The sequence below is a fragment of the Drosophila tropicalis genome, unplaced genomic scaffold (genome assembly GCF_018151085.1).
Source record: "Drosophila tropicalis isolate 14030-0801.00 unplaced genomic scaffold, ASM1815108v1 contig_393, whole genome shotgun sequence".
Classification (NCBI taxonomy): domain Eukaryota; kingdom Metazoa; phylum Arthropoda; class Insecta; order Diptera; family Drosophilidae; genus Drosophila; species Drosophila tropicalis.
This window is the reverse complement of record NW_027172855.1, coordinates 4,521,723-4,538,232: the sequence shown is the minus strand read 5'-3', so window position 1 is coordinate 4,538,232 and position 16,510 is coordinate 4,521,723. Positions and strand designations below refer to the sequence as shown.

The 16,510-nt window shown below is 36.1% G+C and overlaps 2 protein-coding genes across 4 annotated transcripts; one reads left to right on the top strand and one right to left on the bottom strand.

The window, feature by feature from the left end:
- Positions 1 to 1,225: 1,225 nt before the first annotated feature.
- Top2 (topoisomerase 2) lies at positions 1,226 to 7,940 on the bottom strand. The gene is made up of 4 exons (XM_068284964.1): positions 7,668 to 7,940; positions 5,693 to 6,280; positions 5,205 to 5,628; positions 1,226 to 5,127 (listed from the first exon to the last, which is right to left on the bottom strand). Exons 2-4 carry the CDS (start codon positions 6,257 to 6,259, stop codon positions 1,745 to 1,747), a joined length of 4,374 nt encoding a protein of 1,457 aa, XP_068141065.1. The 5' UTR covers positions 6,260 to 6,280; positions 7,668 to 7,940; the 3' UTR covers positions 1,226 to 1,744.
- A 1,172-nt stretch (positions 7,941 to 9,112) lies between these two features.
- LOC137572742 (alpha-tocopherol transfer protein) lies at positions 9,113 to 13,511 on the top strand. 3 transcript variants are annotated; one of them, XM_068284537.1, is made up of 6 exons: positions 9,113 to 9,261; positions 12,226 to 12,391; positions 12,456 to 12,550; positions 12,612 to 12,956; positions 13,017 to 13,195; positions 13,259 to 13,511. In XM_068284537.1, the coding sequence occupies exons 2-6, from the start codon at positions 12,256 to 12,258 to the stop codon at positions 13,374 to 13,376; spliced, it is 873 nt and encodes a 290-aa protein (XP_068140638.1). In that variant the 5' UTR covers positions 9,113 to 9,261; positions 12,226 to 12,255; the 3' UTR covers positions 13,377 to 13,511. The 3 variants fall into 3 exon arrangements, with proteins under 3 accessions (XP_068140638.1, XP_068140637.1, XP_068140636.1); XM_068284536.1 differs by lacking the exon at positions 9,113 to 9,261 and adding an exon at positions 11,021 to 11,119; XM_068284535.1 differs by lacking the exon at positions 9,113 to 9,261 and adding an exon at positions 11,267 to 11,285.
- Positions 13,512 to 16,510: the final 2,999 nt, after the last annotated feature.

Here is a 16,510-nt window from a genome sequence, read left to right as displayed (position 1 = left end):
GCCAAACTCCATGCGCTTTGCAACAATTGAATGTACTGTAAACGGAAAATAAACTGCATGCTCTTGATGATGTCATCGGAAAATAGCAGAAGGCAATCACTTGAGGCTTTTAGTTTTCACCGCTCTGAAATTCTCTCATTTGTTGAAAACCACCAAGCCAGCTATAGATTTAGCCGTCTCTCTAAATAAGTCCACTTTTGAGTATGCTCTGCAAACCAAACAAGAGAATCGCGTTCCATATCCATATCCAATCGGGTATGCTCCACTGCGAGGAATCCTTCAAAACGGAATATGACATAAAAAGCTGTCCTTAAGACATGCGTTAGGAAATCGTTAAAGCAGATTTTGCCAAGAACAACATCCACATCACGTTAAACGTCTTTTTGGAACAGATTGATGCTTTGTATGCATTATTGACTAACAAAACGAATCCTTTGTGCCAACTTATTCCAGGTGTCCGCAAACCAAAAAAAAAAAAAAAAAATTTAACCAAAATAAACTGATGACTTTGAAGAAATAACTAAAAATGATTATTCAGCATTCTATATACTGTTGTCAGACTTTTTCAATTTTGACACAAAAAACCTTGCTAAGGAGATTTGCACATACTGCCGTGTAGGGTTGCTCACGAGTAAACTCACTCACTAAATATCGTAATTTTTTATTAATTAATTCGATGTAATAATCGAATTAAAATTTAAAATGCTTATCCTGAGCACCTGACTAAGACGGCAGTCTAGTGAGCAATTGAACAAGTGGCAGCTAAACAACTGAGCAAAAGTTTTCATAAATTTACTTTCAATGGCCTTTTCTTTTGTTCTTTAAGTAATAATAATATCTAGAGCTTACCTTTTAAAAGCAAGTTTTAGAATCTTTTTTTAGAACCAATTGATTTATATAATTTCACCTGCTCTTTTTTTTAGGAATTTCTCTCAAACGGTTTGAACTTTTCGAAATTAAAGACTCGTAAGGATTGATTTTTTTCCAATAAAAGATTCAATAAATTAAATGCTGCAAATTAAGTTATGCCCTAATGTTTAGTAGTGTTAGCAACATTTGCATTTTAAACCATAGTTATAAGTAAATTTGGAACAGGTGACAAATGTTTTTCCAAGCTATTATTATAAGATTTTAATAAATATATGCACGTATTGTCTAATCCAAGTATTAGATATTTCAGTTGAGGGTTCCAATATTTAATAAAAGATAATATGCCCGTCAAGAGTTTATTTACATAAAAAGATTTTTATTTATGAAAACTACATACTATGTTGTTTATGAAACAATTTAAAACATTAATTAGTATATGTATGTAGTGGTTTGTTGTTGTTGTTGCTGTTGGTGGATCATCGCGCTGGCTCTGAGAATTGGCATCAGAGATCAGCTACAAGTGAAAGAATGTAGCGAAGTCTATATTTGTGTAGTATGTAGGATTTATTTGTTTTGAAAAATCAAACAAAGAAACTAAAACAAAAAAATGGAATTAAAAATTACAACCATATAAAAATGAAAAAACCAGTTAATACGCGAATCCTCAATTTGGTTATACTTCTCCGATTATAGTGTCGTATTTTTGTATCAGTATAATTATAAACTACCGTATGAAGTTAAATCTACTTTTGAATTATCTTTTCACTTCCTCATTATCATCATGATTTGTTTGTTTAAATACTTGACAATCTTTATATGGATTAACCGTATATATGTATATATATTTGTAAATATATATGGAGTGGCCCTCAATCTAATAGTCTGAATCATCATCATCATCATCATCATCATCAAGATCAACAGCATCATCGTCGTCATCGCTTTCTACGATAACACGTTTCTTTTTAGCTGGAGCCTTTTTCTTAGCTCCTCCGCTGCTTTCATCGTCCCGTTGACGCTTTCCTGCTACCTTTACTGGTGAATCATCTTCGGTATTCTCCGGACCACTGGCTTCTTCATCGCTGAATGCTTTCTTAGCTCCACCACCTTCACCTTCCTCATCGGATATAAGGAAGGAGTAATCAATCTTTTTGGATGCAGCACGGCGTCCAGGACGTTCGGCACGTGGAGCTACATCGACCACTTCCATGTCTTCATCATCATCTGAATTGGCATTTTTTCTTTTACCCTTGGTAAAGTCGAGTTTCGACTGCTTCATACCATCGCCGTTCTCCTTCTTTTGGCGAGGTTTCTTTTCTGCTGGTTCCTTCTTAACTGCTGCTGCCTTTTTGCCAGCCTTTGGTGAGGTCTTTGCCCCACCTTCGACGAGAGCATCAAATTCGTCCATTTCTTCGGCTTTGGTTTTACCCTTTGGTGCTGCCTCCTTCTTAATTTTAGGTTCCTTTGGCTCTTTGAGAGCTGTCTTAGCCGCAGCTTGCATTTTTTTAATGATCTCCTCGGTTACCTTGAATTCAACATGCTCACCCTCGGGATCAGGGAAGACATCACCAGTAGCACCACCTCCAGCAGCTGACTTGGCCTTACGACCTTTAGAGCCGGCAGCCCCCTTTTGTGATTTCAAGGCCTTGGCCGTCTTTAGATTGATGCCCTGTTCTTCGAGGCGTTCTTTCTCCTCTACTTCGTTCAGCTTATCTTCTAAAGCATCTAGATCGTCGAGCCAAAGCAATTGTGGTGTCTTCTTCATAAGATTATCAAGCTCACTTAATTTGGAGTCACGCTGCTTAAGTAATTCATTCTTCTTTTCCTCGGTAAGCATCCACATGGACATGCCCAGTAGATAATCGAATTTCTTGACATCTGTTAGCTTCTTAAATGCCTTATCGGGATCAACTTCTTTTTTGACCTTCTTACTTCCGCTGGCTGCAGCAGTACCTTCCCCAGCCTCCTCTCCCTCATCTTCTTCCTCGTCCTTTTCAGCATCTTCTAATTTAATGCTGCGCTGCCACTCCTTAACCGGATCTGGGCGATAGCCACGCTTAACTAGCTCCTCACACATAGCCTTACGCTGTTTGTTCTCCACTACCAAAGTCTTTTCGCATTTCTCCAGAATGAATCGCGCCTGATCGCTAAGACGATCCGCCTGTGCTGTCAACTGACCCACCAAATAATCCTTTCTACGGAAATAATACTCCACACGAAGTGTGTAAAACTCTTTCAAGATGTCTATCGATGTTGGGAATCGACGCAGGCAATTGCTTTGGTCGAATGCGTGCATTTGATTGGTCGACAATGAGGACGTAAGTTTAAATACACGATAGAATCCTCCTTCTTCCGAACGGAGGCGATTAAATTCACCCGGAGCAAATGAAACAACAAATCGAACTGTGGTATCTGTGTGATATTCGCGATATTCGGAGACAACTGGCTTGATCTTATCCGTGCCATTCGAAAGGACTTCTAGAACATTTTCCTTGTAGGTTTGCGTCCAAACGCCTAGAGGCAATTCAGTGATTTCTATGCGATCGCCGGTCAACATTTGAATGTTGCCTGTGTGAACATATCGACCATCAGAGACAAACTCAATGCGTCCTCTGAAGTTCTTATACCATGGGTGCATTGGCAATGGCTCCTCACTATTGATCATACGTCGCAGATTTCTTATAATTTCGCGAGGATTATGGTTGGCTATTTTGGTGGACCAACCGGTGCCAATGCCCTCAGCGCCATTGACCAAAACCATTGGAATAATGGGCAAATACCACAAAGGCTCAATGCGTTGACCATCATCGGTCTGGTATTCCAGTAGTGGATCATCAAGTGGATGATAAATTAGACGAGTAAGCGGTGACATCAATGTGAATATATAACGAGCGCTGGCACAATCCTTGCCACCAGTCAAACGTGTACCGAACTGACCTCTGGGCTCAAGCAAATTAATGTTATTTGAGCCGACATAATTCTGGGCGAGATTCACAATGGTCATTTGCAGCGAAACCTCACCGTGATGATAGGCAGACATTTCGGCTACTGAGCCCGACAATTGAGCAACCTTAACCTCGCGTTTATCATTTCTTTTGAAGCAGGTGAACATTACTTTGCGCTGACCAGGCTTTAGACCATCCACTAGACTGGGTATGGAGCGTTCGTTATCAGAATTCGAGAATAGAACCAATTCAAGATTGATGAAATCTGAGTATGTAATATGCTTCGTGCCCTTCGTGTAGAGATATCGTTCGGGTAGATTTAGTTGTTTGCGGCGCTTCACCTCGTCCATGTGATTGGTAAGCCAGGTTTTACGCGAATCGACATGTTTTTTCGAGAATGCCATCACAATGTTATCATCATCTGCTTGGCCATCGTACTTGAACAGTATGCGATGGCGATCCATATCCTGGAAATACTCTTTAGCTTCTTTAGAGGTTGAAGTACCCAAACCCTTGTAGTACTTTATATGGTAGGTTGCATGATTCGGTGTATCCATCTTCCATTCTTCGAATTCTGGCAATGAATAGAATGAAAGTTCCTCATTCTTTTTGGTCGCCTTCACAATGGGTGTAATGAACTCTTCAAGGAAGGGCAGACGCAATAGTTCCGGCCAATTGGTGTGTATAAAATTGATTAGCAATCCCTTGATGTGAGAGCCATCCTGATCCTGATCTGTCATTATCATGACTTTGCCATAACGTAAAGTTTTTAAATCATCCTCGGTTAAATATTTCTTCTTATACTGCAATCCAATAATCTTGCAGAGATTATTAATCTCAGCATTTTCCGTGAGCTGTTTGAAATTCGCCTCTCGTACATTGAGAAGTTTACCGCGCAGCGGGAAAACTCCATAATAGTTGCGACCAATTACACCCAATCCAGAAACAGCCAAAGATTTGGCTGAGTCTCCCTCGGTAAGGATGAGAGTACATTGAATGGAATTTTTGCCACCAGCCTCGTTAGCGTCTTCCAGCTTGGGTATACCCTTAATTTTGCCAGATTTCCTGCCACCCGTTTTGGCTATATCATTTTGGGCCTTAAATTTAGCCCAAGCCAATACAGATTCAACTATGCCTGATTTAGATACATTGGCAATGAATTTCTCCGATAACGCACATTTGGAGCCAAAGCTTTTCGCCTGCAAAGTCATGTTCTCCTTCGTCTGAGAATCAAAGGTAGGATTCTCGATGAGACAATTGACGAAGATCCAGAGATGATTGCGCACTTGGAAGGGCTTGATGTTAATGCCACCTGGTGGTATGAAATGAGAGTTCAATCAATCAATTAGTTTTGCTTGTGATCTCATCAGTAATTTACTTTTCACTTACCTTTATTTTTCTTTTTGAGAACTTCAATTAACTGCTTGATTACACCATCGACTACATGATCAACATGCCGTCCACCCTTATAGGTGGCAATCGAGTTGACGAACGATACCTGCTGGAAGCCACGATCGGAGGGGCAACAGGCCACCTCCCAACGTTCACCGCAGGCCTCGTAGACAACCTTAATTGGTTGGCCCGAATCACTGTCCTGATTCTTAACATGCAAATCAATGTAATCCTTGAAGTTTTTCACAGACAACTTATTGCCATTAAGGAACACGGAGACGCCTTTTGTTGAGGCAGCCACATCAAATGCACGACGCGACATTAGTGCCACAATATCCTCATCTAATTTTTCCATCTTGAATTTAGATAAATCTGGACTAAAGGTGATCTTGGTAAAATCAGTGCCATTAAAATCTTTAATCTGCAATTGAATGAATTTGTAAAAATCTTTGGAAGTAATTTACAGTGTTTTATTTTGTACTCACAGTTGCATCGGATGCTTTGCCCATGTTGTTGGCCCATGTTTGTTTGAAAGATTTCTTATACTGCTTGGTGGCTGTCTCCAAAGTGAAAGATGTAGAGAATATATTGCAGAGTTTCGCTCCATAACCATTACGTCCACCAGTTACTTTCTTCTCATCATCATTGTAATTTGAAGAGGTTAACAAATGACCAAAGATCATTGTCGGTACATACATTTTTTGCTCTTTGTGCATAGTTACTGGTATACCCTGGCCATTATTCCATATAGAGATGACATTCCTTTCGGCATCAATATCAATCTTAATGGCGTTCATTGACTTATCGCGTTGCTTATTATCGGCCGCATTTACTAGGATCTCATCGAATATTTTATAGAGTCCTGGCACAAAAGAGATCTCACGTTGCACCATACGATTATTTTCAAAATCGTAGACCCACATTAGCTCTTTGGTATACTCAACAGAGCCAATATACGAATCGGGACGTAGTAGAATATGCTCCAATTGGGTCTTCTTCTGATACATCTGCTCGATGGACATTCCACCAGATTTTCCGCTACCGTTTTCCATTTTGTCACTACTTTCGTTACGCTAAAAATATACAAATTGGCAAACTTATTATTATTAATGGGTTTTATATGCTTTTAAAACGGATGGAATTCTAATTGATAATTCAGTATCAAATTAGGCTGTAATATTCGGAATACAGGACTGCACCACATACCCTTTCTTTGCGATTGGCCTACCCTAGGCCAAATATAACTCTAAGTTGGACAACATAGATGCCAACGTGTTACAAAAATTACTTGAAGATGATCTCTAAGAAATATCAAAATACATTCGGAGGCGAAGATAGAAAAAAAAAATCAAGTTTTTAAAATACACTGCATACAACGAACACTTTTAAAAGATGATCCAAGCACCTTTCTCTCAGTGGTTAAAAAAAGCCCGGCCTGGGGCTATTAAAGATTGCCGTTGTGATTAATGTAGACTTTGAATGAATGAAGACTTTTTAGAATTGATTGCTTTACAAATGCCATTTAGCGAACATTGAAATGGTAACGTTTTAGTAAAGAGGCCAATTGTCGATAGCCCTAGAACATAATGATTTCATTGGCTGATAACTAAAAATCTTAATATATTTAAATTAAACGTGGTTGTAGTATTGGACCCAAAACTCGATTACTATTACTTATCAATTGCAGTTAGATCAATGAATTAAAGACAACAAGTTTAGGTAAGATCAAGAACATATACAGTAAAAACTCAAATATGGTGCACAAACAAAAATAAATGAGATTATTATTCTATATTATAATATAATAAGTCTAAGATCAATCTCTCTTAATGAGTTTTCACTGTACTGTGTATTGTGTTTGAAATATTTTCTCTACTTTTTCATAATGTTATTGAACAATCAGTGAACGCGCGCGCACATTCGCGAGGGGCGGGGGTAATTGTGGGACTGCATCAACCGAAAAATATGTAAGACTATGCAAAAGATGTCTTAAAATTTCAAAGCGGTCCATGAAGAAACATAATTATCGTTTTGACTGTACTACAGTTTTAAAGATTGTTGTAAATTTCGCTGTCGGCTTTGGCGCGCCGTAGTCTAATATTAAAATGTGTATACATATGTATGTGTGTATGTAAGTCGGCGGCAACGGCAGCCAAACCGGCAAAAAACTTGCAGTCAATTACAAATAAATATTGAGACTTTTATGTGTATTTAGCACTATTGAAATCTACTTTTAATTTATATTTTCTCAAATACTTCTGTCTTCTTTAACTTGGACAATTAAATTGCGCATATTTTATGTACCGGCATACGCCATTTTTAATTTGCCAAGCAAAGGGACAGAAAAAAGAAGCAAAAACTAAGCGAGAAAAGAAATGTATAAAAAATGCCGCTAGTTATGTATACCAAAAATTGGTTAATTTCGTAATTTGTTGTTATTAATTTCATCTGTTTTCTTACCTTAGAGATAAAATGTACAGTTTTTTTGTTGTATGTTTTTAGTTGCCGACGCAAAACCAAACGCGGCACAAGAAGCGCTGAAATTTTTTGCAAGATGAAGACGCCACACTGCAACAACTCACGAAATACTTATACTTGAGTCGAAATGCAAAAGCTAGCGTTTCAATTGGCTTCTTTGTATTATTTTTCTACTAGCCTAACTCTAAGTAAAAAAAAACACCCACACTTAATATACTAATTTTTTTCTTTAATAAATACACTTTCAACTTACAACACAAAAAAGCAAATACAATGCATCAGTGGTGGGAAGTCCACCGATAGCACTTTCGATAGATAGATGGTCCCACTATCGCTGCCATCTCTAACTATTTTCACCCGACTCCCAACATTTTTCCCCGTATTTCGTTAATTAGAGTGACCAGCCTTTGAATTATTATCTACATCAATTTACGGTTAATTTCAAAAAATGAGTAACAACTGCACATTTACATTAACTGATGCTGCAGTCAGTCAACATGGCTAATCAAACAGGTTTCCCCTTGTCAGAATCTGACCTTGGCCAACAACTTGTGACGTCAATTTTGTTGACTGCCTCAAGAATCAAGTTTCACACAAATTGCATTTTTACGATTCTGGAAGAAAAATGTATTCCATTTCTATGCATGTATGTATATGTACATGTACACACACATTTGCAGTTAATTGGCTAATTAAGAACTGAGATAATTTTTGCCTAGGAATGCATTGGTCAATCGAGACACAAAGGCAGCTCAATGAACTTCCTAATTTCTTCTCTTTTCGCTTTGCCATACGGAAACTTGCTTTTCTAGTTCGTTTTATTAATATTTCACTCTCGCTTGCCATCATGCAGCCTGAGAAGAGTATCTACACTTTTACTTAATCATCGGTATCATGGAAATTCTTAAGTTAATGAACTTTTTAACAATATTGACTAGATCAATTATGTGTACACATTTTAAAAATTATTCTGTACACAAAACATTATATTTGTCTTGTATGTGTGTAGGTATCAAATGATTGTAAACTCCCTGAAAATCGTAAATTATTCAAAATTTTTATAATTTTGTCGAATAGGGGAAAGAACACCTTGTCTTATATGTAACAAATTTCCAATATTTTTACGGACTAAAATATTATTAATTTAATAAAAATTTGTAATAAAATTTATCCATGTCTTCGCTTTGATGAAAACCAAAAATACTGAGAGTGTATTTAAAATGCAGCATCTTTTTTTCAGTTTTTTAAGATGATTATCAAGTAAATTGTAAATTATCTCATTGTTTTTTTGCCAGACTGGTTTGACATAGTCGATATGTATGTTCATATGTGCATAGTACTTACTTATATTTTTCTCCCATGTTGTCTTGTGTTCTAAGTCATAAAAAGTTCTGTTCTAGACGATCTTGAGTTCAGTTTTAGCGCGGTCTTTATGCGGCGTTGTGTGTTTGTTGCTGTGACGGATTCTCATTAATTTCGCTTCATTTATGAAAAAGTTTAGTAAAAGTTTATTTCTCAAAAGCGTGATAAGCTGCAATTAAACAACGAAATCATTTTATATACATACATATAAAAGGTGTGTACAAATTGGATTGAATTCATAATTCCATACTAAATCGATCGTCAAACAAACAACTAAAGCCTACTTAAATGAAGCGACGTTTTTTCTTATGAATATTTATTTTTGAATCGTAAAACCGATCTTTAATTTCAAAACTAGACAAACATTTTCTCAGTTAATAAAGTAGCTAACATTCATAAACAAAATACACTTAGTTACCCTAAACCAGTTATTCGCAACAAAGATACTTTTCCGTTTGTTTGTAAAGTTAATATTGTATGTAAAGGACATTCATCATTCATTAAAATAATCTAAAAAAATTATGAATTTTTGTTTGTTAAAGTCACACAATTTTCAGTTTATAAACTTATTATAAATCTAGAAATCACTTTTATACATCTAAATTTCTAAAGATACTTCACGAAACTTAATACTTTTTTTGAACTTTCACATCGCAAAGTTTTAATTTTTAAATGATTAATACATTTGATCTTTCCTATTTTTACATGCAAATAGGAAATTATTATACATATTTAGCTTTCCTTAAATTTTTCTCAGTTTATTTTAATCTTATAATGAATTCCTCTATATAAATGTTAATGTTTCTCTAAAATAAATTCTTTTTTTTATGGAAATTTGGTGATTTCCCCGTAAACAATAAAATATGAAGAAAGTCTAATTTTTAACAATGTTACAATTGAAAAAAGTCACGACAAAATGGGGCTATATAAAGAGAAGGAATTGCCAAAGCACTTAAAATTTTTATAAAAATCAAATTTTTGATCTTAAAAATTGAAAACAATCAACTTTAATGATTTTTTATAGAAATAATATAATTTCATTCAAATTCTACACATGTTGTTATACTAAGGGTTTTATTTTCTAGTCCGACTTTGTTATAAAACTTCAACTGTAAGTACATATATACCCCCATTTGAAAATCATCATATTTTTCGCATATTTATCATATGTAAGTGGATTAACAAAGTATACACATTACATTTTATACTAAAATAAGTTGATCCAATTAAGTCATGAAGTATAAGCAGTAGCAGATACCTTCAATTATCTTGTCTAAAAGATACAATTAATACGACAATTAACTACAATGGGGTAATACATATTTATAGGTATTATGAACTGCAGATCCAAAAATCAAAAACCAGAAATTATATTAAGTTGGGTGCTAAATGAATGCATTTGCACTTGGGTGTGAAGATTGACGGGGTGTTGGCAAAGGGTACTTAATATACATACATTCCGTACATGGGCGTAGCCAGGAACTGCAATATTTGCAACACCCTCCTAATATATGCCATGACAGTAATAACTAGCAACAAATATATGTATTTATTTATATTTGTAATCAAATACAAAATATTTAGCAAAGAACCTTTGCACAGCTGCAACTTGCACTTTGAGACACACAGGGAGAAACGTGATTTTTTGGAGAAGTTTTCCAGAGACCCCACCACGACCCCTGATTAGATCGGAGAATCATCGACCGCAATTTGTGGCCTTATCAGTGAAATATTGGAAGCAAATGCATAAACATACATATATAGTTCGAGTTTCGGGGCAATGGCAATGGCGAGGGCAAGTCTGGTACTGGAACTGATAATCGTTCAATGGGTTGCTAGTATTTCTTTTTTGTCTCTTTCTCGTTATCACTTCATATGGTTTATACTTAATATTTAATGGCACAATACATGTGTAACGACAAACAACAACATCAACTTATTTTTCTTTGTTGACTTTTTGTTTCATGGGATTGAGAACATTTGGTTCGGATTCTCAGTTTCAAACTTGAAGTCGAACAAAGCGCGACAGTGAAATTTCTAATCCATTTGATATTTGGAAATCTAATAAAATGGTAAAGAAAAATCTTAAACAATAATAGAAACTGCAAAAAATAATAATAAATAAATTAAAAGTAAAGTGAATTAAATCTAATTAACCAATTAATGAACAATATAACTAAAAAATCTACTTAATATTCCCACTCGATGTCAATGTCTCCAAATGTTGGGATACGTGAGGTTAATTATAGTGTATTCCAAATATAACAACAAAAAATACGTGTACAATTTAATAAAATGTGTTTTGTTTTCATTGTGAAGAAAAAGCCTGTGAATAATTTACTTTTACTTGGTAAAATTTGTATAAAACGAATTGTGACAAGTGTTTGATGATTGTAAAAACATTTGTGATTCCCTGAATTTGGATCGAATTTTCCATATTTTGTAATTCAGTAAAGAATGTGTTGAAAAGGGGGAGTTTATAAAAGGGGGGGGCCCTGGCACGATATGCTATATTGTCTAAAATATAAATAAAATGCAGTATAAAGTGATGTTTGTTCTTAGTTTTTTTATGTGGATTTTTTAAAATTTGTTACACATTAAAAGGGACATTGAAGTATTTCTTACCATTTCAGCTACTTTTACTGCTTTAGATAAATTTTAAGTAAAAAAATTATAACGAAATTTAACTTTATTTTTTTTTTAACAATATTTTTTTGCTAGAAAATTCTTAGTTTAAAAGATAAGGTAATTCAGATTTCAGATTGTTTGAATATTAAATATTTCTTGCAAGTTCCTTAGTCACATTCTAGAATTTTATTGCACTTTGTAAAACTCAGACTTTGAGCACTTTTGATTATTTTTTAAAATAATAATTTTTAAATTAACAAGAGTGATTCCTGATTCGTCCAAATGCTTCGTGCTAAATTTTAACCCAAATAAATAAAAACTTCTTGAGTAATTAGTTCCTCAAAAATGTCCTCTTAGATTGGGATAAAAAGAGAAATGTTACTTGCAATCAAAAAGTATTTTTGAATTTTGTATAAAGGGTAAAAGTTTCCTTTACTGTTCTCGTTTTCCTGGGCATAGAGAGGAAATCCTCTTTTGATTTTCATACAAATATCTTCAGAATTTCTAAGGAAAAAAAAAACCAATATATTTCTTTTTATTTCCTCGACAGACTAATACTAACCTAACTGGTTCTGGCACAATGCCCACCATAGAGCATAAGTTGAATATAACCGAGGAGGAAGTTCCTGAACACATACGCCGCATAGCCCAGGAGCAGGGTGAATGTCCAAAGACCAAGCAACAGACAATAGAACAATTTCGAAGTTATATATTAGGTAAGTTACTTAGTAACTAACCCAAATCTTTCTTTTGATATATATATTATATATTTTGGAATAGAGCACAATGAATTTCAATTGCATCGTAATGATGATAAATTTCTGGAAAAGTTTTTACGGGCCCGTTTCTGGAAGATTGAAAATAGCTATAGATTGGTAAGATCTCATATTAAGAGCTTATCCATGGGTACTTAATATTAAAATTTTAAATTTATAGCTGAGCAACTATCACAAGTTTCGTGAACAAAACAAAAACTATTATGAGAAAGTGCGTCCCTTGGACTTACGCCATTTGGGCGATTCGGATATATTGACAGTTACCCCGTATCGGGATCAACATGGTCGTCGCATACTTATCTATCGTTTTGGACTTTGGCGGCCCAATCGGGTTAATATCGATGATATATTTCGTGCCACCATTTTATTGCAGGAGCTGGGTAGTTTGGAACCCATTTCACAGATAGTGGGTGGCGTTGGTATCTTTGATCTGAAAGATTTGGCCCTGGAGCACATTCTGCATCTGAGCCCAAGTGTGGCCCAAAAAATGATTGCCCTCTTAGTGGTGAGTAGAAAGGAAACCTTTAATGCATTTTCCTTTAATTTCTTTTGATGTTTTCTCCAGACATCCATGCCTATACGTACATCTGCCCTTCATATTGTGAATCAGAATTGGGTGTTCAACACTGCTTTTAGAATTTTCAAGCCCTTCCTAAACGCTGCAATGAAAGAGCGCCTCTATATTCATGGTAGTGATATGAGCTCACTGCATAAGCACATCAATCCGGAACATTTACCCAAGCGGTATGTGAAGATTTTCCTCTCTTTAAAGCTACCGTGCACTGAACTTTTCCAATTTTCTTTCAGTTATGGTGGTTTGCATGAGGATTACTCTTACACGCTTTGGCTGGACATGATGGAACAGCAGTGTGCAGGGAGCAGTGTACAGAAGGAAATGGAACAATTGGGTTTCATATTCAACTAATCATTGAATTGCATTTATTTATTTTATCTCGTAAACAATTTTTATATAAGAAGGGTAAAGCAGTGAATAGCATGATTTCAACTCACATGGTGTTCTATTTTTATAAAATATATATATGAAATTTGCTACTTTTTAGATTTATTGTTTTAGAATTTCATTTTACAGAGATCTTTATGTATATCTCTATATATTCTTGTTAAATTATTCCATTTTGTAATGTTAAATTAGGTCAACATTCAATCCTTAAGCGAAATAATTCAGAAATCTGTTTCATTGCCAATTTTGAGGTTAGGAACAATAATTTGAGGTTAGGTCCAACATAAAATTTAATGCTTGACACATTTGCCGGACCATACAGCCGCACACATCGTAATATGGCCACATCATTGCGAATGGGGACAATGACAACGAACTGGAAAGGCAATAACCAAATCAAAAGAGGAAACGGGCCCACATGGAATGAAAATTTGTTCCGGTCAAGTCGACGACAACAACAACAACATCAACAAGAGGAACGGGAACGACGACGACATGTTCGTTTTATGTATTTTATATGCAAAATTTTCTCGAGGTGGAAAAGGACAACTATCTATATTATGGTAATCGAGTGTTGGATAACGCATAACGCATAAAATGCAGTCGGAGGCCATAAATATGTTTGCACTCGCACAGTGTGAGATTTGCGCTATTCCGATATGCCTTCTGACCATTACAAATATGTTTGATATTTTTTATTGGCATCCCATTGGCCTACACCCACACCACCCCTGACCGGAAGTTGCCGTCTGTGCCACCAAAGCTGACAAACAAACAGTAAAAAAAGTTTCTTTCCTTCACTCCTTCCTCCCCCATCCTCTTTGTTGTCCTTTCGCTCGATGCTCGTACATCTTTTTTTATTTTTTGGCCTTTGGTCAACGATAGTGAAATTGATTTCTGTTGCTGCCAAGGGGTCCTGGTTTGTTGGAGAGGGGGCGCCAGGGACATGGCACTGGGGCTTGGCGGACGGGGAGGGCATCGTCATTTGTGCGATTAAAGCGACAAGATTAAAAAATTTATTGCGCAAATATATGTATACATATGTGGGAGGGTGGGTTAGGCCAAGTGAGAGAGACAGTAGCATATATGAACAAATACATAGCCTACATCTGGGAGGCACGACCAATGTCCCGTTATTAGTTGGCTTCTGGTAACACGTGTGCAAGTGTCTGTGTGTGTGTATGAGCGGATCCCCACGTCAAGGCCGAAACTGGGCATATAATTTATGACATTAGAACTAAATATATTCGTATTTTATTGAAAAAAAAAAAAAATAGAAAGGAAGAACACAAAAAACAGAAAGGGGGATTCCCATCTGCTTTAGCTTTAACTTGCATGACACATGGCAAAGTTGATAAAAAAAATAAAATAACATAAAAAGCGTTCAGCAAACCTGAATTTCCATAAGAAATGCTTATAACTTTTCAATAAAAGATTAAAATTATAAAAATTATGTTTGTATAAGGTGGATCTAGAGATAAATGAAATAGAAATTTGCCATGGGCAAAATAGATTTGGAATGTTTTGTGGCTAAAAACATCGAAGAAATATAGACAACTTACCAGCAACAATCAAAAAATTTAAATCTTCGAACGTCTATAGCATACCTTAGGGGTCAAATTTTATGAGGACTTATGCTTACATGTAAAGGAGTGGCAGAACAAGTCGTCTCCGGGGGTATGAGTACAATTTTGTCCTTATTATTGTAAAGAATCCTTAAATAATCCTTTAAGGTGAACACTCTATTAGTTTAACCATTATATCTCAACACCTCAGAATTCTCTGACTACCCTCATACACATGTATGTAATCATTTATCAACTGCTAGGTCCTTCTCCTACCATTCGTGTCCACTTTTGGTGTCTGTGGTAACCAGCTAGCCATAACGAGCCACCATTTATACAGTTTACACCTTCGCCTCTGGCAGCTGTAGCGGGTGGAGTTCGGATGCTTGGTAAGTCAACACATTGACAGCAAATATTTCAATTATTTTACTTTGGAATCTTATTTATGAACCTCAGCCGACAACGACGGTGGCGACGACTACAACAACGACTATGGTCGACCCCTGACCCTGACTGGTATCGAGAACTTTGCGTTGTTTACAAATCGCTGGCCATAATTTATTTGTTCTGGCTTGTTTTGTGTTTTGCCAGGCCAATGGATAAATGATAAACTGCTGTTAGTTGTGATAAGCAGCGACTCACTGTCCATCCCATAAAAGGGGCAGCTGAGTCTGGAAGGGGAGTGAGTGAGCTCATTAGGCAGCAATTACAAAACAAACGAACGAACGATACGTTTGGGTTTGTGTGAGGGTTGCTGCCGTCATCACCCTCTCTCTATCTCCCTCAATAAGGAAAAAAGGTCAGGTACGCTGTCAAAGTGTCAAGTTGTGAGTGTCAAACTGACAGCTGACATGCCGGGGAAACACCCACAAATGTGTTGTATGGATAATATGGTTAATTTTTGAGTGTGAACTTGAATGTTGCCAACACAGAGACTACAGACTATTTGTAAATCTTGTTTCTGTAAATTTAAAAGGTTATTACTATTGACTATTGAGGGGAAAGTGAAAAATGGCTGGGATTGAAATCGTTTAAGAAGGGTTCATGAATAAATCAAATATACTATGCAATGAATAGGTTTATACATACATAAGTCTAATATCTATTTACTTTAACTTCAGTCAAGTATACAACATTTTTCACCTACACAATATTTTCAAATTCGAATAACTTCCAGAAACCGAAAGGTATACCTATTTTTATACTCTTGCAAAAAGGGTATAATAATTTTGGTCAGAAGTGTGCAACGCATAGAACGAAGCATCTCCGACCATACAAAGTATATATATTCTTGATCAGCACGACGAGACGAGTTCAACTAGCCATGTCCGTCCGTCCGTCCGTCCGTCCGTCCGTCCGTCTGGATCAACGCAAATTCCTCCTAGACCGTAAGAGCTACAGAGCTGCACGTAGGCTTGTATATACTGCAGGGGTTGTATATCTCGGTTTCAGCCGGATCGGACCACTATATCATATAGCTCCCATACAAACCCCAAAGTCACGAACAGTGACTTTTCTCAATAACTTCGTTAT

Coding starts and splice junctions, on each gene's coding strand:
- Top2 (XM_068284964.1), bottom strand. CDS start 6,259: ATGGAAAACGGTAGCGGAAAATCTGGTGGAATGTCCATCGAGCAGATG. Junction 5,629..5,692: donor GCAAAGCATCCGATGCAACT/GTGAGTACAAAA, acceptor ATTCAATTGCAG/ATTAAAGATTTTAATGGCAC. Junction 5,128..5,204: donor TCTCAAAAAGAAAAATAAAG/GTAAGTGAAAAG, acceptor TCATACCACCAG/GTGGCATTAACATCAAGCCC.
- LOC137572742 (XM_068284536.1), top strand. Junction 12,551..12,611: donor TTGAAAATAGCTATAGATTG/GTAAGATCTCAT, acceptor TTAAATTTATAG/CTGAGCAACTATCACAAGTT. Junction 13,196..13,258: donor CCGGAACATTTACCCAAGCG/GTATGTGAAGAT, acceptor ATTTTCTTTCAG/TTATGGTGGTTTGCATGAGG.